The sequence below is a fragment of the Manis pentadactyla genome, chromosome 8 (assembly GCF_030020395.1).
Source record: "Manis pentadactyla isolate mManPen7 chromosome 8, mManPen7.hap1, whole genome shotgun sequence".
Taxonomy (NCBI): domain Eukaryota; kingdom Metazoa; phylum Chordata; class Mammalia; order Pholidota; family Manidae; genus Manis; species Manis pentadactyla.
In genome coordinates, this window is record NC_080026.1 from 97,323,551 (window position 1) to 97,345,046 (window position 21,496).

At 47.0% G+C, this 21,496-nt stretch overlaps 1 protein-coding gene across 5 annotated transcripts in view; it reads right to left on the reverse strand.

Annotated features, from left to right (window-relative positions):
* The window catches only part of DUSP29 (dual specificity phosphatase 29), a 32,668-nt gene extending 13,375 nt beyond the window's left edge, over window positions 1-19,293 (reverse strand). Inside the window, exons 1-3 of one of the 5 annotated variants that reach the window (XM_036928840.2) lie at window positions 19,049-19,171; window positions 9,214-9,292; window positions 8,365-8,595 (exon numbers count right to left, since the gene is read on the reverse strand). In XM_036928840.2, the coding sequence (XP_036784735.1) occupies window positions 8,365-8,561 (197 nt within the window). In that variant the 5' untranslated portion in view covers window positions 8,562-8,595; window positions 9,214-9,292; window positions 19,049-19,171. Of the gene's footprint in view, window positions 1-8,364; window positions 8,596-9,213; window positions 9,347-10,569; window positions 10,644-19,046 lie in introns of those variants that run through there. The other 4 variants (XM_057506026.1, XM_036928838.2, XM_036928839.2 and 1 more) reach the window with 4 other exon arrangements.
* Between the last annotated feature and the right edge of the window lie 2,203 nt (window positions 19,294-21,496).

Here is a 21,496-nt window from a genome sequence, read left to right on the forward strand (position 1 = left end):
TCTCCCTTTCTCCTGCTCAGGCCCTCCAGGAAGCTTGCTTTAACTAAACCCCATCCCTGAAGAATGGCGAATGAGGGTGCTCTCCCTGAGGCAGTCATCTCCAGGGCCAGCCCTCCTGATCCCCAGCCTAAATACCTCTCAGGTCTGACTGAATGCCCATTTCGCCCAGGTGTATGCTGTTGTGCAGAGGGGAGAGGGCTGTGCATCTATACCTGGCACAAGTCCTCTACTGGATTCCTTGCAGTGAGAAGCCAGCTGCTCCCAGGTCACTGGGATTCTGCACCGGACAATGAAGAAAGTCGGCAATTGATGAGGGGGTTCTCCACAACCTCATGTCTGTGAGGACCCACTGATTTCCCTCATCTAGTTGTGGACTTCTGCTTGCTCGTGGCCTGTATCCTGTAATTTGGCACCTTATTTATTCTGAAGTATGTGACACATATGGTCTCATGTCATTTCATGGGCATGACCCTTATGGTGACCTTCTCCTTTGGAGTCTTGACCACACCTTCTCCTTGCAGGTGGATTTTAATAAAAACAGAAATTCACCTGATATGAAAGTGAAAACACAGGGCTGACAGGTGTCGTTTATAAGCTAAAATTTCTGCATGAACTAAACAACTGAACCTCTGGGACCTTCAGTTTTCTTTATTAAATAGAACCAGTTACATGGGCAGTACTTTCTTTACAAGATTCTTGCAAATTGTATGATGCAATACAAGTTTCTTTGAAAGGTGTGAAGATAAATTCAGGGAGGAAAAAGATGTACAACAAAATGTTTTCCGTGGTTATTTCTGGGAAATAGGATTGTAGGGAATTTTAATTGTCTTCTTTTTTTCTACCTGTGTTTTGTAAATTTGGGGTAATGAACATGTCATATGTTCACTTACTGTGTAAATGTATACCATGATTTTTATGGATGTCATTTCCTTTGTTTTCAGGGGAGACTGGCTTGTTGCAAAGATATAAGGTGGCCTCAGCATTTCCAACTCTTGTTAGAAAACTCTTCATCATCTGCTCCACTCCCCGAGAATTAGTCCTCCAAGGATGGAGGCTAGGAGGGGAGAGAGAATACTCAAGGAGGCCAAATTTTAAGAAATAATGTGTTAATAATTGGCCCAGGCATTTGGCTAACTGTGAAAGAAAATGGTTGCTGCTGCTTGAGGTTTTCTCTGAGAAGCTGAAAGGCCCAACCAGGTCTCCCTGGTGCCCAAGCTCATGTCTGGTGCCCAGTTGTGCCAAAGTCGCCTTCAGTACTTGGAAGCTCGGAGTCCAGGTCTTCTAGTTCTTTCAGGCAACATTCAGCACACTGAATCGGTAGCTCAACTGTGTTTTCATTGCCTCCTAAACTAACCGTGGCCCACCCTGGAGAAGCAAGTCAGGTTTTAGCTCTGCTTGGTACCTTATGGCCAAGTTCCTTCTTTTTTCAGCTGCCCAAGTACACCAATGAGAGACCCTGTCTCACAGGCTGAGGACTCTTAGCTGATTGATTTCTTTCACATCACTTTCTAGCCACCTTGACTACAGGCCAGCCCTGGAGAGGCCTCTGGCTTTTGAGGCTGTTGGTCTAGTTGGGAGCAGAAAAGCAGAAAGGTCAAGGTGGAGTGGCCCCTCCAAAGCCAGCTCAGGCTGGGTGGGGATGGCCACAGGCGTTTGGGAAGGAGCCAGGCTTTATGGGTGGGGGTAGCTGGCTGGTGATGATCCCAAAAGCCAGACCTTGGAGGCAATGGGTTGCTGCTCAGGGCCTGGGCCGTTCAAGAGACAGCGCGATTTAACAGCACCCGGGGGTGGCTCACTGGGATGAGAGAGAAGAGAGGTCTCTCAATTACCCTGTTTCAGCCAAGCCTGACCGTGGAGGCTGCCCTGCCTGGGAATTTGCAGTCACTTTGACAGTAGCCAGGCTATTTCCCCTCCTGCTGACTGTAGGGGAAAAAAAGAAAGGAAAAAAGGTTTTGCTAAGCAAATGAAACATGTGAATGAGATTAAAAGGAGAACATTTAAATTACAGAAACTTAGTGCTTTCAAGCATACTCAAGCACTTTTGAAGCACCCATTTAGGGACTGCTGATTGATAAGAGGCGATGAATTATTCTTATCTCATCATTGACGCCAGTCCCTGGCTCTCTGGAGGGCAACACTTGGTTAACCTAATTTGAATCTAATTTGAATGACTTAAAAGTAATAAAACAAGTATGTGCTTGAACCTAATAAAACCTAATTTATTTGATAGGGCATTTCTTAAGGATTTTATTTTAGATCTAGAAGGGGCCTTTGAAATCATCGCTTTATTTTACAAATAAAGAAACTGAGTCTCAGAACAGTAAAATGTTTTGCCAAAGGCCATACACAGTGGCCACCCACACCCGGGTCTTGAACTCTGCCCTGAATCCCACAGAGGGCTTTTGCTCTCCTCCATGTTGACCCTACCATTCCCCTTTGGGACACATTCAGACCCTCCACCAAATGGCAGGAAATGCTCGGGAGAGGGTGGCTGCTCCTTGAGCGAAGACCTCCTCACAAGAACCTCAGAAAGGTGGCCCCCAGCCTGCTCGCCCAGTGCGCTGCATACCAGCCGCACTCCTGTCTGTGGCCTCTTCTCACGGACTGTGGTAGGAGGCCAGCTCTGCCCTCTCACACTGAAAGGCACCCACTTGGTGAATCCCTTTGGAATACGCTGGGATTGAGAAAATGCTTTAGAAATTCTGAGACCCGCAGACTCTGATGTGGCATTGATGTGGCTCTGATGTGGCATTGCCTCCATAGGCCTTAGGCCACCCGGGTCCCTGGAAGGCCAGGACAGTGTCTGTGGAGGGTTTGGTGTATGAGCTGAAGGAGGAAGGCCCATGCAGGGGACCTTCCTTCCAACCTGGCCTTGGGCTCATGATAGTATCCAATGAGAGAAATTTGAGCAGGTGTGTTTTCTGCCCCAAGTCTGCCCTTAGCATAGAGGGACCCTTAGTAGTAAAGTGTAGAGACTGTTCTTTATCTCTTCTCACACTGTTAGTTGAATTCCCAGAACCTGCCAGATCTTTAGTAGTTCACTTATTGGTTGTACTCGGCACTGTGCTAAATGTCATACGTATTAATTCATTGACTCCACATCTTGTAGGTGAGAAAATGGAATCTCAGAAAGTTTGAGGGACTTGCCTAAGGCCATACGGAAACCAGTATTGGACCCAGACACTGTGGCTCCACAGCAGATGCTCGGCCATTCTGCCTCTCCCCATAAAGAAGCCCTTGAGGAGAGAAAAGAAGGAAAGACTGAGCTGCTCCTTACTGGGAAGTCTGGTCCCTGGTGTGTCCCAGGCGTCACTAATCTCAGCTCTGGGAAGAGCCGGGGGGTTCTGGCTGCCCTAGGACATCCATCCTCACCCCTGGGTTCTGGCCGTCCTAACTTCTAGTATTTGGCTTTCAAAAATCACAAGTGCTTCTAGGGAAAAGAAAAACTCAACTAAATGCAGCTATCAAATTAAAATGGAGCTTTGTGTGTGAGGAGCCAGCTCTGAACTTTTTACTGCTTTGGGCAATACATGCAAAGAGACCAAGAAACACAGGCCGCCTTGCCCGCTCTCAGCCGGGTTTCGACCTCTGCGAGGTGGCATTGCCAGGGAAATTAACTGCTTTCTCAATAAGCATCTGTAAGTCTCATTAACCTTGTCAGTGGGTATCTGGGAGGGACCCTGAGTGAGATGGGAACACACACTGTGTGCTGCTGGCTTTATCCCGCGCCTCCCCGCTGTACACATAGGTCACAGACTGTAGAGCCTGCCTGGACTGCATGCATGTGTGTTTGGGGGCTTGATGAGGCAGAGCTGGGTTGCATTGAAAGGGCAGTGACATCTTCTTGGTTGAAGGAAGAAAGGTTATGGTCAGATGTCAAGGAAGCCAGCATATCTCTCTGCATCAAATCCTATTGTCTGGCACTCTGTTAACTAGAACTCAGCTCTCCTGCTCAGACCCTCTCCATTACTTTCTGAATCAAGTCTCTTGGCTAGTACTCAGCCTTCCACAGGCTGGCTCTGACTACCTACCAGGTTTCTTTCTCACTAAGTGCCTAATAATAATAACCTGTGCATTTGTTTATTACTTTTAATTTACAAAATGCTTTCACATTCCGTATTTCTTTGAATCTTCTCAGTAATCCCTTTTAGAGATGAGGACATAAGCCCGGAAAGGTAAAAGGGCCTGCCCAAAGCTGCTACAGCTGGAGTAGACTGGCTGTGGGAGATGCTGTGTTACTGCTTAGCATATTCGCTGCCACTCCCCAGGAGTAGGTACGCTTCCTGCCCCAGTGTGTGAGGCTTGGACATGGACTTGCATCGGCCAATGAAATGTGGGCCTAAGCGGCATGTGTCACTTCTGAAATCAGCTTGTAGTTTGCCGTGTCTTTTTTCTCTGGTGGGAGACTGGCAATACCCCAGAGAGGAGCTGCTCCTTCAGCCTGGGTCCTGGGCCCTGGAGTAAGGTGTACATGGAGCAGTTAGAATCAGCCCACCACAGACATGTCACGTACAGGAGAAAGAACTGTTGCTGTGGAAGGCCATGGAGATGTTGGGGTCAGCATGCCTAAGTCCAGACTGACCACACAGTCGTTGAATTTGGCTTAATCCTAGACCTTCTGAGGGTACACTTTCACCACGTTCGTCCCCTATGTTCCAGATAAATTCGCCCTCCTTGTTCTCACCTCCATGCCTCCTCTTATCCTGCTCCCTCTTCCTGGAATCTGTTGAGACCCTACCCATCTTCCAAAGTCAAGCTGGTGTTCCCCTCTCCTGTGACACTCTCTCAGATCCATGATACAAAGCCCTCCTGAGCATTTACCATGTGCCAGCTGCCACTTTAGCACTTTACTTGTTTTGATTTATTTCATCGTAACCTGTTGACATAGGCTTATTATTAGTGCCAGTTAAGGTGAAGGATGGTAATATAATTTATCCAAGGTCACACAATTGGTAATTAGTAGAGCCAACAGTCAAACCCCACATTCCTTCCACTCCACTACCTACTTCTCTTCCCTGTGACCTTTCTGCAGGTCTCCATAACTATAAGACAGCTTCTTTATCTTACTGACCATATTTTCTTGATCTTGGTTTAGGTATAAGTTCCATAACTTACTGGTAGTGTGTGACCTTGGACTAGTTACTTAATTTCTCTGAGCCTCCGTTTTCTCTTTGTGTCCTCCACAGCTCCTGACAAGGTGCCCAGTAAACACTGACAAAATGGATGAACTCTCTGAGCCTCGGTGTGCCCATGTCTAAAATAGGAGTAGAAATGGTACTTCCTTCATAGGATTGCTGTTGAATTTAAATGTGTGGCGCATTTCACAGCACACAGTAAAAATCCAATACAACTTAGCTATTCTTACAATTATAAGCTGTGGGAAAGGTAAATGAAGTATATAATATACAGAGAAAAAAAACTTACTTTTTACTATGGGGATTCATGGCAGAAGTAACTTAAGTGAAGTTTGAAGAATGCATAGGATCTGGGCATAGCAATGAATTAAGGGGAAGGGCACTTCAGGCAAAGGGAACAGCATAGATAAAGACACAGAGACAGTGTAAGTCTTAAAATCTTAATACCCCTTCCCTCAGTTATACCATTTTTAGGGTCATTTCTAAGGAAAAACCTTATATATGAAAAAAAATTTTATGCATAAAGATGCCCATTGCAGCATTATTTATAAAATTGAGAACATGAAAATAACTGATATGGCCAACAATAGGAAAATGGTTAAATAAGTGATCTTATATCCATCTGATATATTATTATGTATATTATTATTATATATGTCATATTATATATAGTATAATTAAAGGTATGAGCTGTATATAGTGAGGGAAAAGTTTATGAATGATGCTATATTAAAAAAATAAACAAGATAAACTAAATACCCAATATGGTTGCAACTTAATAAAAACAAACTTCAAAAGCAAAAACAGTACACAGAAAAATTTAGGAGGAAATATATGAAAATATTAATTGGAGTGGCTTCAGAGTAATGGGCTTTGGTGATTGCTCTGGGAGATTTAATGGTTTTCATCTTACATTAATCACTGTTTTATTATTATAGCTAACCTCCACTGAGTGCTTATTGGGTATTATGCACTGCACTAATATTTTACATATATTATCTCACTTAATTCATACAATCTCCCTGTGAGGAAGGTTCTCTTGTTAACCTACTGCACACAGAAAACTAAAACTTTTATATTTTATAGTAAACGTAATATATATTACTTTTATAATAGGGAAACCATATATCCATGTATTTACATTTATCTATTATTTTATTATTGAAAAATAAGAGATTCAGGTTCCCCCCTCTTTGTTTTTGCTACTTCAAAGAGTGACAAAATAAACATTCGTTGTACATATTTCCTTATGTATTGGTACTCTTATTTTTGTAAATTACACTTCTTAAACTGATATTTGGGGTCAAAGTGTATGTGTACCTCTTTTATTTTGAACTAATTTTATACTTACATGAAAGTTGCAAAAATAGTACAGAGATTATTTGGCAGTAAAAAAAGAATAGAATACTGATACACGGTACAACTTGGATCGACCTTGAAAACATTATGCAAAGTGAAAGAAGCCAGACACAAAAGGTCACACATTACGATCCCATTCATGTGAAATGTCTGGAAGAGGTAAATCCGTAGAAACAGAAAGCAGATCTGTGGTTGCCTGAGACTGCGACAGAGAAGGCAGAGTGATTACTTAATGGGCTTGGGGTTTCCTTCCAAGGTGATGAAAATGCTTTGAAATTAGATAGCGGTGATGGCTGCACAACTCTGATTGCAATAAAACCACTGAATTGTACATTTCAAAAGGGTGAGTTTTTGAAATGTGAGTTATATCTCAATAAAGCTGTTATTTTAAAAAAAGAAAACAGAACAGAGAGCCCCATATACCCATCACCTCAGTTCTCTAATGTTCCCAACTGGGAAATGATTGGATAAGTTGTGTGATGGCTCTACTGTGGAAGAGTAAAAGTACAAAGTAGTATGATCATTCCCTTTTTTTTTGCTAAAAATTGTTTAAAGGAAATGAAAACCCTATATTTGTGTGTATATGTTTCTAGTAGTATACGTTAAGTAGTGTAAGTGTGCCAGTAAATTTAATACTGGTTCCTCAGTGGTAGAATTAAGTGAGGACAAAGGGAGATTATGCAGTTTGTTTTATAACCCTCTAGTTTAATTTGGTATAAAAGGGCATGTAATTTTTGTTTAAAAATGTTAAGGGAAAAAAAAGACAAGGGATTCTGCCCTTGGATTTTCCATACCTAGACAGTTACCTCTAGGTTTTAGGCAGTAGGATGATTATTAAAATCACGCATGCAGTGGTCCTGCACCATCAGCTCCTTGGAAAGATGAAACATGAGCTAGAATCCTAGGGGGTGGAAAGAGGAGGAGTGCTAGTTAAGATAAAAGCCTCTGGGTTGGGCAGAACTGCATGCATTTGAATCCCAGATCTCTACCTTCTGAGCTGTGGACCCTGAGCCAGTTACTAAACTGCCCTGTACCTTGGTTTCCTTATATTTAAAATGGGAGTAATTAGAATGACCTCTTGCACTGGGCTGTAGTGAAAATAAAATGAGATCAGACTTGCAAGATGCTTACCCCAGTGCCTAGAACATAGTATTTGATAAATAATAGACATTATTATTATTAATTTATTTACAGTAGATGCTTCCCAGTTAATCTGAGGAGGGGGGAATGGTGGCGATAAAAATCTTCAAGAGGGGATAATTACCTTAACTTTGCTACATCTAACTATGCTTTCCAACACATAGATTGATGTGCTCCTGTGCCACCAATCTGAGAACTGATTTTATTTTTGCTGGTAGTATACCCAGCTAGAATGAAACATTTCCCAGCCTCCCTTGCAGCTAGGAGCAGGGGAGGTCTTGGGTGAGACTTCCCTTTGGAAAGATGCCCTTTTGCTTTTCTTTGCCTCTACTTTCTTCAGTCTGGATCCTACAGATGATGGCTGGAGCCCTATCAGGTACCTTGGCCCATGCAGCAACCTTGAAGAAGGAAGCCACCCCATCAGGTAGGTGGAACGTAAGTACAGGAGCCTAAGTCCCTGATGACCTGGAATTACTATGCTAACCCCAGCTCAACTTTCTCTGGCCTTCCTTCATGAGAAAGAGAAATAAACCTCTATGTCACTTAAGCCCCTTTTCTAAGTTTTCTGTAATATGAAGATAACCCAGCCCTAATAAAGTTCCACACAACAACTAACCTGAAAAGCAAAAGCTCCTGGCTAGGAGGCGGTGAGGAGTGTGGTCCGGGGAGGGGCGGGCTGCCTTCTCCTGGGCCACGCCTTGCAAAGGTGAGGCTCTGCCTGGGCACTTACTCATCGCCAATGTAGAGCCTGGGCCAGACCTCGTTGACGTGGGTGTACTGCGGACTGCCCTTCCAGAAGAGACGCTCCAGCTCAAAAGCTCCGGGCGTACAGTAGTCCTCCCCCTCCATCTCCACCTCCCTCGGCAGCAGCTTTTTGGCAGGCAGGTAGGCATTCTTGAGGCTTGTCTTTGGTTCTCCGGATGTCATTTTGGAGCCAAGGGATTTTCTTTGCTTTCTGCAGCTGGTCATGAGAGAGAGTCAGGATTGGGGTTAGCAGAGGACAGAGTTAGGGAATCAGCTTTACAAAAGAGGTGGGAATAAGCTGATCTTAAGACTGGGCAGGCATGTCCTTGGCCTCCTGTGCTCTTGCTTCCTCTTCCCAGGCCAGAGAGGTAACCAAGGAAGGCTATGTGACAGTTAAGTAACACTTGCCCAGGGTTCTGGTCTCCAGAGCAAGAGTGCTGAGGGCCATGTGATGTGGGCTGAGGCAGTTGCAGCAGATCCAAGATCGGCGTGGGCCTAAGAAATCTCTGCCGGCAGCCAGTCCTTGCCTCCTCTCTTTTAGACTGTACCCCTTCTTTGGTGCCTACATTTTCTTTTATCTGACTGCAGTTGCTGGCTTGGGCCATTTTGAACCTGAATAGGAAGGCCTAGGAGGTTCCTGACAGTCTGCCTGTGGTACAACATCTGTAGTCAGCCACTGGCCGCTGTCAATCCAGAGCCTGGCTGGTGTGGGCTGCCATGCATATCCTTGGGGCTTCAGGGAACTCGGGGTGACAGGAGGCTTGGTGGCGAGGGTTTGCCAGTTGAAGTCTGTTTGCAGCTCTCAGGCTGGAGGCTGGCAGTTGTGCTAACTTACCAGAGGGCCCGAAGAGATGCTGCAAGCCAGAATGCTGTGTTTGCAGATCGAGACGTGTATTTGGAGAGCTTTTCAGGCTCTGCAGGTGGAATACAGGAGAAGAGTTTCCACTGTCCCCAAGGAAAGGGATTCACTGTGGAACTGGGCAACATTTTGTTCACTGAACTGAGTGACTGGTACATCTATGCTCAGACAGCTAGGAAATTATACTCTGAGACTGGAAGGAAGGAGAAAAGGAGTGACTGACTGAGAAGTGTGGAAGTGAGTGATGGAGTTGGAATGTTAATGATTTATTTGACAAACATTTATCTAGCAGTTATTTTGTGCCAGGGACTGTTCCAAGTGCTTTGCAGTTATTACCTCATTTAATCTTCTTAATTATCCTATGAGGTAGGTGGTATTACCTCCATTTTACAGATGAGGAAAACTAACTCGAGGGCATTTGTAATATGTGGTCTTAGTCTTCTGGGAAAAAATGATGCTGAAGGGTCAGAGGGTGGGGGCCGGGGACACAGTGCGAGGAGGTATAGGCCAGGGGTTTGAAGGACGTAAGAAACAAGTTGGTGGCTTCAAAGACTACTAGGATCATGTCAAAAGGACTCCAAATACAACTCAAAGAGGCTTCCACTTGTCAAATTTGACCAATTTAACAATTGGGGCAATTTGAACATGGATAATAAAAATAAGTGCAGTGGACTGAAACACATCAAACATTTAAATCATGACACTCAGAACAATTGTTCATTTTTGGAAGATGCTAAGGAACCATCTCACTGTTTTGAAGACAGGTAAGTAAACAAAGAATCTAACATTATTGTTCCTTTCTGATACAAATTGTACTACTGGATACATGGGGGAAATCTTTTTTATAGAAGTATTCTAGATAATAAAGGAGGAAGGAAGAGACATTTTACAATGCACGATGAGCTGATGGATAAAGGCATTGAACACTGACTGCTGGTGACATAAAAAGAGATGATCAGACATTATGGGCCTTCTGATGAAACAATGTACCACCACCACAAATGTCTTTTTTTTTTTTTGCTATTATTAATGTACAATTACATGAGCAATATTATGGTTACTAGACTCCCCCTATTATCAAATCCCCCCCACATACCCCATTACAGTCACTGTCCATCAGCGTAGTAAGATGCTACAGAATCACTACTTGTCTTCTCTGTGTTATACTGCCTTCCCCATATCCGGCCCTCCCGCCCCGCTACATTATGTGTGCTAATTGTAATCACAAATGTAGTCTCACCAGAGAAAAACCTGAATCTTATCAGGGTCCTCAAAGTCTAGATCTAACAACCAGTTTGCAGGAGACAGTTAAATTATGCCACAGGGCCTTACCTTTTAGGAATACATACTGAAATAGTCACAGATGAAATGATATCTTGGGTTTGCTTCAAAAATAATACACTTGGAAAGATAATATATCGTGAGAGGGGTGGGGCATGGGTGGCGGTGTGGGTGAGAATGGGCAGTGCATGATGGGGGCAAGGTGGTTACTGTTGCTCTTTGTGTGTTTGAAATTTTCCATAAAGAATTTTTAAGATGAAAAGGAAAGGGCTGAAATCACTCTGTGGAATTTGATTCTGCTGTGCTTTCTTGAATTAAAGGATCATTAGTTAGTGGTGTGTTTTGGGGGATCCTGGGAAGCCAGGATCTGTGACTTTCTCCTGCACCAGCCTAAGTGGGGTGGGGGTTGGGGGGCCAACAGAGGCAGTGCTTCTTTGGAGTCTCTCACAGTGTGATCTAAAGACCACTTCCCTCAGAATCAGCTGATACTGGCTAAAAATACAGATTCCCGGGCTGCAGCCTGGAATGGACCGGGGGTAGGGGCTTAGGAATCTGTATTTTAACAAGCTCCCAAGTGAATTTGATGCTCACTAAAGACTGATAATTGTGCATGAATGTGGCTACAGTCAAAGAGCTGTAGTGTCAAGAGAAGGGTAGTAAGGCTGTCCAATATCAACTCTGGGCTCAATTGTTGAGTGAGGGAATGGCTCAGTGGACGAAATGGGATGAAAGGCTGAGGGGTGAGTAAATAAAGGCCTGTGAGGCCTGTGCTGGAGACTCAGCGGAGCTGCTGAAGTGTGATCTGGAGGAGGGTGAAGGTCAGCAAAGGGCAGAATGCAGGATGGACCACCCCTGTGCTGCTCATGCCAGAACGCCACGCTGGGGCCTGCCTGCCTGCAGGCACTCCAGTCAGGAAGAGAGTTGCTGTTTCAAGGGATGGCCAGGAATGTGTGCTGCAGGAACCTGCCACAGGCAGGTCGGTCTCCTAAGGTGCCCAGAAAGGTGCACTCCTGAGTGTGGTAACAGCTCTCCCTGCTTCCAGCCTCAGGCACCTTCACTGTGAGAGGTCTGGAGTTCAGCCTGTCTGTGGGCGCCCACCCTTCCCATTTTGAAGTGAGTAGAAGGGTACCATATACATAAACTTGGAGGTTTAAGCCACTTTGAACCCTGCCTGCCACTAATGGAGGCTTCAGAAGAGGTGGTTGTAGGGAGATGCTGAAGTACACAGCATTCTGAAAACTCCACCTGCCTCCTTTGATCACTGAAGCCGACCTTACCCTTGCTGAGGCCGTTCCCCCTCCAGTACACTGTGGAAGGCGCCATCCCCATCCCCATCTCCGTGCTGAAAGCCTCAGCTGGATTTCCAGACAGAAGAGGAAGTGGTGCGGTCTACCCAGAGTGGCTTGGCATGCAGAGGGAGCTCTGGGATCTATTATCCTCCAATGTGCAGATTTGATGGGGAAGAGAACAAAGCACAGAACCGTCCAGAAACCACAGACCTGTAATCTTTCCAAATCATGAAGGCAGCTTGTGTGCATCCCTCTCTGCATGGCCTCCAAATCTCTGAATCTCAGAGAGGCTGGGAGCGTCTGTTTCCCAGATCACAGCCAAAATGGAAGGGGAAGACAAATCTGTTCTGTTTGGTTTCCATAGATTCGACCCAGACATTAACTGCCAAGGTCTTGATGACACACACAGTATCAATCACAGGCTAAATGTTATAATGAGAGCTGGGCAGGTTGTCAAGAGAGGTCTCCAGGTTCCTGTTACAGCTTCATATTTAAAGGTTTTGTCCCAGGAAACCAAATGCCAATTTAAAGGCTACATCATGGCCTTACGTGCAGCCTCAGCCTGTCTCCTCCTGAAAGGACAGCAAACTCAGGCTCCTTCCTGGGGGGCCAGGTGGTAACATAGAGGAAGCAAGTGAGTTGGGTATTAAAGACTAAAACAAAAACCTAACTGTTGGCCTTAGGCAGAAGACATCAGGGAGTGGTGGGGTCTGTGGCACACTAGAGAGCAAAGAATGGCCCCTCTGATGGGGGCAGCAGCTGCCATTCCCTGTGAGAATGCAAGCCCAGATTGTCTGATATTTTTATGAGAAGTCAGAAAGCCAGAGTTTTGTGTGAAATCTGACATTTAAATGTAGGCAGCTGTAGCAGATGCCATCACTGCCCTGTCCCATGCCTTGGCTCAGATCACTGCAGTATAAATGGATAGTTCCATAATGCACAAAATGCTTCCTCCCTCAAGCCCCTGTTTTTCCCTGCATTAGGGTACTTTCAGGCCTAAAGTATGGGGAGTTACCCACAGAAGTTATCTCCAATGAGGAGTAGCAGTGGGTAAATAAGTACTCCAGCTTCCTCCTCCTGAAGGGGACCATTTTGAAGTCTCTCCTGCACAGTTTCCTGCAGGCTCCCCAGCACGCCGCAGCCCCAGCTGCCCAGAGTGGTAATCTGCTCATTCACATCCTTTGCTGACTCTTCCCTTCCTGCCTCACTTCACTCTGCACCCTGCTTCCGGAGCACCTTGTAAATAAACAACTTGCACCCAAGCCCTGGTCTCTGGGTCTGCCCTTGAGGGAACCTAAAATTAGATACTGTTAATTTTAAAACATTTAAAGATGTTGTGATAATAAGAATGCAGAGGCCAAGTGCACTAAGGCACTAAGACCTGGAGGGTCATTTCCTTCTGTGAAACAGTGGCCTGGCCTTTGAAGATCTACTTCCACAAATAATACAGGGACCCCTCCGTGTTATTTCTGACTCCATTTCAGAATTTTCAGTAGTACTACTTAACATTTGGTTAAAGGTTTCCCTAGCCCAAGGAGGAAAGGTTTTGAATGAATTCAAAACTATAATTTTGACACCATGATTTGACTTTATGTAAACAAATTTTTGAAACCTTATATAGTTGGGGTTTTTTATCAGAAATAAAAACCCCATCAAAATGTCAATACTATGAGCAAGTGGCAGGACTCAGGAAGATTTTTTTTCTATATTCTATTTTGGGATTCTTTTAATAAATAATTGTATTTTATAATAATTAACCATGTCTATATCTTTTAAACTGTATTGGCCAAACAAAACAGTCTGGGAAGGAAGCTGCTTGTGACTTCTGGTTTGCCACTTCTACTCTGTCTGCTGTCTTATTTGCTCCCGGGAACTGGTACTCCCTTGGGGGTCCTCTACCTCTCTGTCCCTCCCTCCTGACATTCACTGGCTCCTGGCCCTTCTCTCTCTAACAGCCCCAACAACCAGTGAGGACTCTCAAATCTACGTGTCTTATCCTCCATTTATTTCACTTTCTTTTTTGATAAAATGGAGGGGTAAAGGTGCTCTTTCAAACAAGCAAACAAAAAAACCCAATCTGAACTCTTGCTTTCTAAGGTGGAGGATGGGAGAAGCCAGGTGGAGAGAGGCATCATTCATTTCAGGGGGAAAATTAAATCTCTAAGTGAACCTCAAGCCTGCAGAGACTGGCCAGGTAGCCATGCCTAGGAATGTAAGCCACAGAACAGGCCTCTTGCCTAACAAAGAACACTCTTTGAGGGTCATTTTGAGAAGAAAAAGGTAGCAAGTATTGAAACATGATTCAGAAGGTAGTGGCGTGAAACAAAGAGAACTAGATTGGTCTGTACAAGAAAACGAGGGCAGATCTGAGCCTTCTAGAACATCCTAGAGGATGTGGGGGGCCCTGCACCAGGGTGGGGGAGGGAGGGCCACGGTCTGGAGCCAGCCAGCCCACAGGGCCTCTGAGAACAGGGACTCCCCAGGCCCAGCTTGGCGGTGTGCCATAGCTGTGTCAGCCCTAACTCTGACCTGAAGCCTTCAGTGAGACTGTCAGACACGACAGCTGCACTTGTGGCAGTTTTGAGAAATCAAAAGGAAAGAGACTTGCACTTGTGGGGGGAAGAGACCAGGAGTTTATGAAGCAATGTGTACAGTATGATTCTGTTCTTATACAAAAATACATTTCATCAAAATAGTAACACTGGCTGTATGCTTATTTTAGGATGATGGAATTGTATATGATTTTTTCTTCTTTTTAAGGAACCATCTTTTCTAAAATCTCTGTGATGAGCATGTATTACTTGAGTGTACGGAGCAAGGGGAGACGCCTGTGAATGCTCTATTTCATAACTGTTCTGGATGTCGAAGAGGCTCACCCTGAGCCTGCGGGCTGCGCTGCAGGAGCGTGGCCTTCGGGACAAGGCCTGTGGTGTTCTGTACAGTTCCCATGGCACTGCCTGCTCTCCCAGCCACTGTGAGCACCCCGGAGGCAGGGCTGTGTCCTCCTTGAGGCCTCTCGTGGTGGACCAGGCCTAGGTCATGTCAGAATGTCATTCTCATCCCTCTAATCCCATTAGAGAATCCCTCTCATTCTCTGATTCCAGGGAAACCAGAAGGCAATCAAGTTCTGTGGATCCTGAAGCTTATACAGTTTCCTTAAGAAAAAGAAAATCAGATAGATGCAAGGCCTTAGAAGAGACCAGTGTAAGTGTGGGGCTCTGAAACGTCCGGGGATTCCACCTCTGAGGGAAGCTTCCCCCACCCGACTAGAGAAAGCCCTCAGATGAAGAGGGCAGCAGCGGTCCCTGTCCCCTGTGGTGTCACAGCCCATGTCCCTGACTTGCCTTGGCCCAGCCTTGGTCTAGGTCAGCCAGCATCGGGGGTGCTCTGGTGGGTCACTGGTCATAGGCAGGGGCCTCATTTTTTTTCCAGCTTCTTGTCATAGGTTGGGCCTGGCCCGCCCTCCATGCCCAGGCTTTACTCATTCATCCCTCTGTTGGCATCAGGGATGGGATGGGCCAGAGAGGTCTCTGCCTTCTAGATGTTTTCAGTCTAGTAGAGCTGTTTATATTTTAATCTTTTAAAAAAGTTTCCCTCCCTTTGAAGGCATTCTGTATCTGCTCACGGGTACATGGCATATTTATCTTCCAAAGGCACTGGGATTGGGGGGAAAGGTAGCCTGTATTTAAATGCCTGCACACCACATTTCTTCCATGACACCATCCAAGCCGGGCTTGGAATGTGCCTTGGAAGAAGGGGGAGAGTGAAAATGTTTTTGTGGTTGGGCAACTTACATTATTAGAAGAGTAATACCCACTGCTGGGGTATGAAGGGGTGGAATTTGGAAGCAGAGTATGTAAACATATTTTTTAATTTACTGCAAATCAATATTTGTCTTTACATATATCTCAGATCTACAAAAATGATCACAACTAGGAAATAAAATTTGTGGAGTTTTAAGAAATTAAAACCTAGACATGAAAACCCAGGAATTTCTTGTTGCCTACAATTTAATTCCTAATGTATCAGGCACAATCCAAGTTTAACAGATTTTTTTCTTTTGGATTCTGACATGCATGTTAACAGGAGGCAATTATGTGAATTAATATAAAATCCTTGTATTAAAAAAACAAAGCTTCCTTTAAAAGAGGTAATTTAATATTCCTTCTGCAATGGTGTTGATGTCATAACTTGTTTGATTAACTCTTCAAATGGCCTCAGAGAACTTCAGGGTGGTCATTTATGAACTCCTAATTAACTTCCCCAGTCTCGGTTTGGCAGAGTTGAGCTTCCCAGACACTGTAAGGAGACCAGAGGCCCCCTGCAGCCTCGTCCTCAGACAGAGGAGCTGGCCGAGATGGCCTTCACCTCTGCTGTCCAGGCGCTATTGGGAGAGGAGGCTTAGCACAGGGGACAAGAGGCCGTGACGTCTAACCAGGCCAGCGTGGTTCCTGCCTCCTAAGCAGCTGGGCCTTTGCTCCCTCTGAAGATGTGTGGAAACACTGCAGGCAGTTCCACAGCTCATGAATTCAGGAATACATGGTCTTCTAACCATGTCATTCAAAGGTCATTCCCTGCCATGCATCACCTCAGAACAGGGGGCTTTCTTGTGTGGATAGACTGCGGGGGTGCGGCCCTCACTGTGGACCTGCCCCCCTGCCCATTTCCCAGCGCAGGCCACTATTTCTCAAGTCTCTCAGTGCTGTGCAGAGGAGGCTCAGGGCCCGAGGCTGTGGCCAAGCTCCCAGCTCTTAAAGCTGCCACAAAGGCTCACTGAGAAATCAAGGCCCTGTCTGGACCCGGGGAAATGACCGTACAGTTGTTTACTGCTGTGGTGTGCGTAGTGATTATCTACTGTCAAAACCTCCTAGACAGGCTACCCCCACCTTACAGATGAGGGAACTGAGGGCCAGAGAGTTGAGTAACATGACACCAAGCTATTAACTGGTACAACTGGAAGGCAAGCCAGGCAGAGGAATGTCTCAAGCCTTGTCAATAGACGGATCACCATGTTTTTGGCCACGAGGGCAGCACGGGGCCTTTCAGTTTTGCGTGCCTCCCTGATGTGAAGCCAGAATGGTGGGATGTCGCAGAGAGCACCCCCGCCGGCCTTGGAGCCGCACACACCCGGCTTCAGCTTCCTCATCTGAAGAATGGGGATGATGTCCACCTCTGTGGCTGTGGGGTGAAATGAGGTAAGTCCTTGGCACATCACAGAATGTTTCATGAAGGGGGACAGGGAGGCAGGCCAGAGGGTGGGCAGAGAATTCCCAACTGTGTGCTGAGCCCAGAGTAGGCCAGCGTGGGTAGAGCAGTTTGGTGGGGGTTGGGGCACAAGTGAGCTGGAACCTTCTCTTGTGGGTGATGAGACGCATTTGCTCATGTATCGAGTGCAAGCAGGGCATTTGGGAGGAAGAGAAAGAGCTCCCTCCAGCCTGTTAAAGTCTTTGTGGCTATGCTAGGCTACTGTGAGACTTGACTCCCTATTTATCTTGGAAGTGTGGGCCTATAACTATCAAGGGTCACCAGAAGTGAAAATTCAACACCATCTGCTCTGGAGTCAGGCTGAAGAGGACAAATGGGCGGTGACCATTCCAGATGCAGCATCTGGAATGACTGTTCCCAGGCCCAGGCCTCAAGGGGAAGCAGGGATGCAGTGTCACCCTGTCCCCGCCCCAGTGACACCAGCACACGGTGGCTCTGCCCTCAGACTCTGAGGCGCACGGGCTCTGGCCTCTACCGCTGTCTAGGCCATGCAGCACTGGGTGAACCACTCCACTTCTATGTGTCTCACTTTCCACAGCTGAAAATGGAGATAACGAATTTGCGTCTCACAGGGCTGTTAGGAGCAGATGAGTTAATACTTAGAAGGAAAGCTCTTAGAACCATGCCTAGCACATTGTCGGCACCAGGAAACATTACCGAGTCACAAGCGTCCAGGGACTGGGGAAGGCCAGCCCTGTCTCCATGGAGGGCAGCTTGCCCCCTTCCCTCGTGGACTTGGGTGGGCCTCTTCAGAGCCACAGGAAATGCCAGCAGCCAAGCCTCCAGCCTTCGTGCCCCTCCTTCACTTCTCACCCCCCCCCCCCCGTGGGCTTGACAACAGCCACAGGACTCCACCCTCAGACCAGCCTGAGTCCCCTCCAGCCCAGGGCCAGCACAGGACTGCAATGCCCCAGCTTATCAGAGGGCGGAGGGCCATTTTCACCCCTCCCACCCTTAGCACAGATCTGCTTTTGCCCCCGAAGAACCCCCAACTCAGACCCTTTCCCACATCCCCCCCACATGGCCGTACCCAAGGCTCTTCCTCGTACAGGACTCAGCTCAGAAGCCCTCCAAGTGTTGTTTGTAAATGTCTCTTGGGAGAACAAAAATGATTTTCTCATATAGAGAGCAAGAGGGGCCACAGAGGGAAAGTCAGTACCCCAAGCGCTGGGCACCAGGGACCCTCAGGTGCTTTAGTGAGGAGGCCTCTCCATACATGTGCCTCTTGCCCCCTCCTGTCTTTCTCAGGAGTTTTTCCCCTGGGAATATTTCAGTTTTTCTGAACCAGCAGAGCCCCTCACTCCCAATACCTCTCGGTTCCAAGCCCCTGAGGGGCCAGTGGGGCCACAGGTGTAATGGGAGGGCCCTGCTCTGAGACACAGGACGGCTTCCTGCTTTGCTACCTGTACATGCTGCTGACTTGATCAAGGGTCCCTGGGGCCCCATCTCACCAGGGCAGTCATCCCCAAGGACTGGAAAAGCTTCAGATATGCCCGCTCTGTCTAAATAATGCTCAGCATTACCCAGGACACAGGAAGAATTCCCATCCCTGGGGTTTGGGGTGTTGATTTGTAATTTGTGCTGCCCTACATATTATGTGTGTCACTGCAGGGTCTCCCTCCGCCCTCCCACTGAGATTTTTTCCTGTCTATTGGCTAAATGGACAGAGAACCTTGCTGGAATACGATATGTGATACAATATACCCAATACCTCAGAAGGGCCCCATGAGCTGTCACTGCCCTACTACCTTTGAGAAATGGTCATTGAACTGGAAGCTCAGATTTAGAGGGAGGCAAGTGGAGAAATTTCTTGAGAAAGGGCAATAAGAAGCCTGTCATACTAGAAGGATGTCAGCTGTTCTCTGCTACTCAAGAAACAGGGTGGAAAGCAGTCGTCTAATTCCCATACCCAGCCCTCAAAGGACACTTGCCTGGACCCAAGAGGTGCCAGCCACCCCCCAACAGAAGGTCCTTACCTGGGTGTGCTGGGGCCTGACCGGGTCAGGAGGTGCTCATCTGTGGGGTGTGCAACAGCCACACACCCAGCCACCCTGACTGGCATCTGAGAGCCTATTTTTAGGGTCAGGTCTGCTGACACTGACCTTGCATCCTGCCCAGTCTGAGAAGAGACCCGTGGCGTCTGCTGGTAAAATGACATGCCAGTGTGACCTGAAACCCTTGACTTTGGGAGCTGTGTGCCTAGAGCCCACACACTTGTCTCTGGCCCAGCCACAGAGGCACTACTCCTGGTCTAGGGCAGGGACAGGCAGGGGGATTTCCCAGCCTTGTCTGCCTGGGATGGACGAGGCCAGGTGTCTCCAGGGCCTGCGCTCTGTCCTGGCATGGCTGGAACAGGGGAGGTTTGCCTGCTGGCCCAGAGCCTACGGAGGGTCAGGGGAGCCCAGCCTGGAGAAGAACTGTCCATTCCCAGCTTTCCTGGGAGTTTGTGGAGCCATCTCTGGTGGGGGAGGGGGTGGACGGTGCCACATCATATGGGGGTAACGAATGAAATGCCACCCAGAGGGACTGTGAACATGGGTTCATTTGCATTGTTTCCCCTCCTATGGGACCTCCAAGGAGTGTCTGACCCTTCCAGGCTTCAGTGGTGAAAATAATGCCGTCCTTTTGGGCTGTTATGAGGGTTAAATGAGATGAAGTATGGAAAGTGCCTGGCCCAATGCCTGGCATACATGGGCTAAACATTTTAAAAATGCAAGATGGTATTAGAATGCCAAAAATATTCCTAATTCAAAAGTCATTCCCAGGGCTTTGTTCTTAGCAGTTCCTTCTCTCAACCTCCCGTCTCTTTGGCTCCAGCCTTCTTTGATCTAGGATCCCCCCAACTACACCTTACAACTGTGGCCCTCTTTTTTAGTGCCAATGGGCATAGCCCACCAAAGATGTCCACTTCCTAACCCCTGGGGCCTGTGATATGTTATAAGGCAAAGGAGAATTTAGGTTGCAGATGGATTAAGGTTGTTAATCATCTGACCTTAAAATAGTGAGAGTAGCCTGGGTCATCCAGGTGGGCCCAATGTAATCACAGAGGTTCTGCGAGGCAGAAGAGGAAGTTGTAGTGATGCCCTGTGGGAAGGGCTCAACTCCGTGTGTCTGGCTTTGCAGAGGGAGGAAGGGGTCGCAAGCCAAAGAACAGCCTCGAGAAGCTGGAAAAGGCAAGGAAACCGCGTCTCCCTCAGAGCCTGCAGTAGGAGCCCAGGCCTGCTGACATCTTGACTTTAGCCCAGTGAGACCCCACATCAGACTTCTGACCCACAGAACTGTAAGATAAGAAATGTGTTGTTTTAAGCCACTAAGTTTAAGGTAGTTTTTTGCAGCAGTAATTTGACTAATACATAACTTTTCTCGGTCCAAAAGAGGCTTCTGGTGCTCTGTGGACACCTGAGTTTATGTGGACACTGATTCCAGCTAGAGTCCAGGGAAGAGGCCTCCCTCCCAGATGGAGCCCCGAGGGTGAGGCCGCATCTCCATGTCTCCATGGCAGTCTGATGGCTGTAAGTCCCGTGATCCTAGAGGGATCTCTTCTTTCATATTAAAAAAACAAAGCAAAACAACCCACCCAATACCATCATGTGTGGCAGAGGGGCCACAGCGCAGAGCAGGAGACAGCTGCAAATTCAGTGTTCAACCTCCTACTTTTAAGAGATTGCTGGATAGGCCCCAGCCCCAGGGAGTTCCCCCTCTGGAGACTGGTCCTGTCCCTGTCCTGGTCACAAGGCATGCGCTGTCGGCACAGCTGTCCCTTCACTCCATGCTTGGCCTCTCATCCTCCTCTCCAGAGCTGAGACTCTCAAGGAGCTCCAGATCCTGTGCCCTTATGGTTGTGCAGACCAGGTCAGCTCCCGCTTAGTCTCTAACTCCCAGGCAGGCTAAGCCTAGGGGCTTCCCTTTCTCATTAAAAAAAGCCCACCGAGGCATTTTCCTGGATATGTCACCAGTCCAGGATGGGAAGTTTTTTTGACTCTCCGGGACAATGTCATCCATAGACCCGGGAAAGTGGGGACCCTGCCCTGAGCTTGTTTTTCAGATATCCCTGCATATCTCACACACACACACACACACACACACACACACACACATTGAGATACCACTACACACGATTAGAATGGCTAAAAATGAAAACTGGCAATACCAAACCTGGGAAGCATTCTGGGGGCTGCTGGGACTGTTCTGTGTTTGGTCATGGTGGCAGTTACACAACTACAGTTGATCCTTGAACAATGCAGGGGTCAGGGGCTCCAAACCCCTCTCCCCCACCCACAGTAAAAAATCCATGCACAACTTTTAAAGCCCCAGAGGCTTAACTACTAATGGCCTCCTGTAGACTGGAAAGCTTACTGACAACATAAACAGTCGATTAACACATATTTTATAAGCTGTACATATTATGTACTGTATTCTTACAA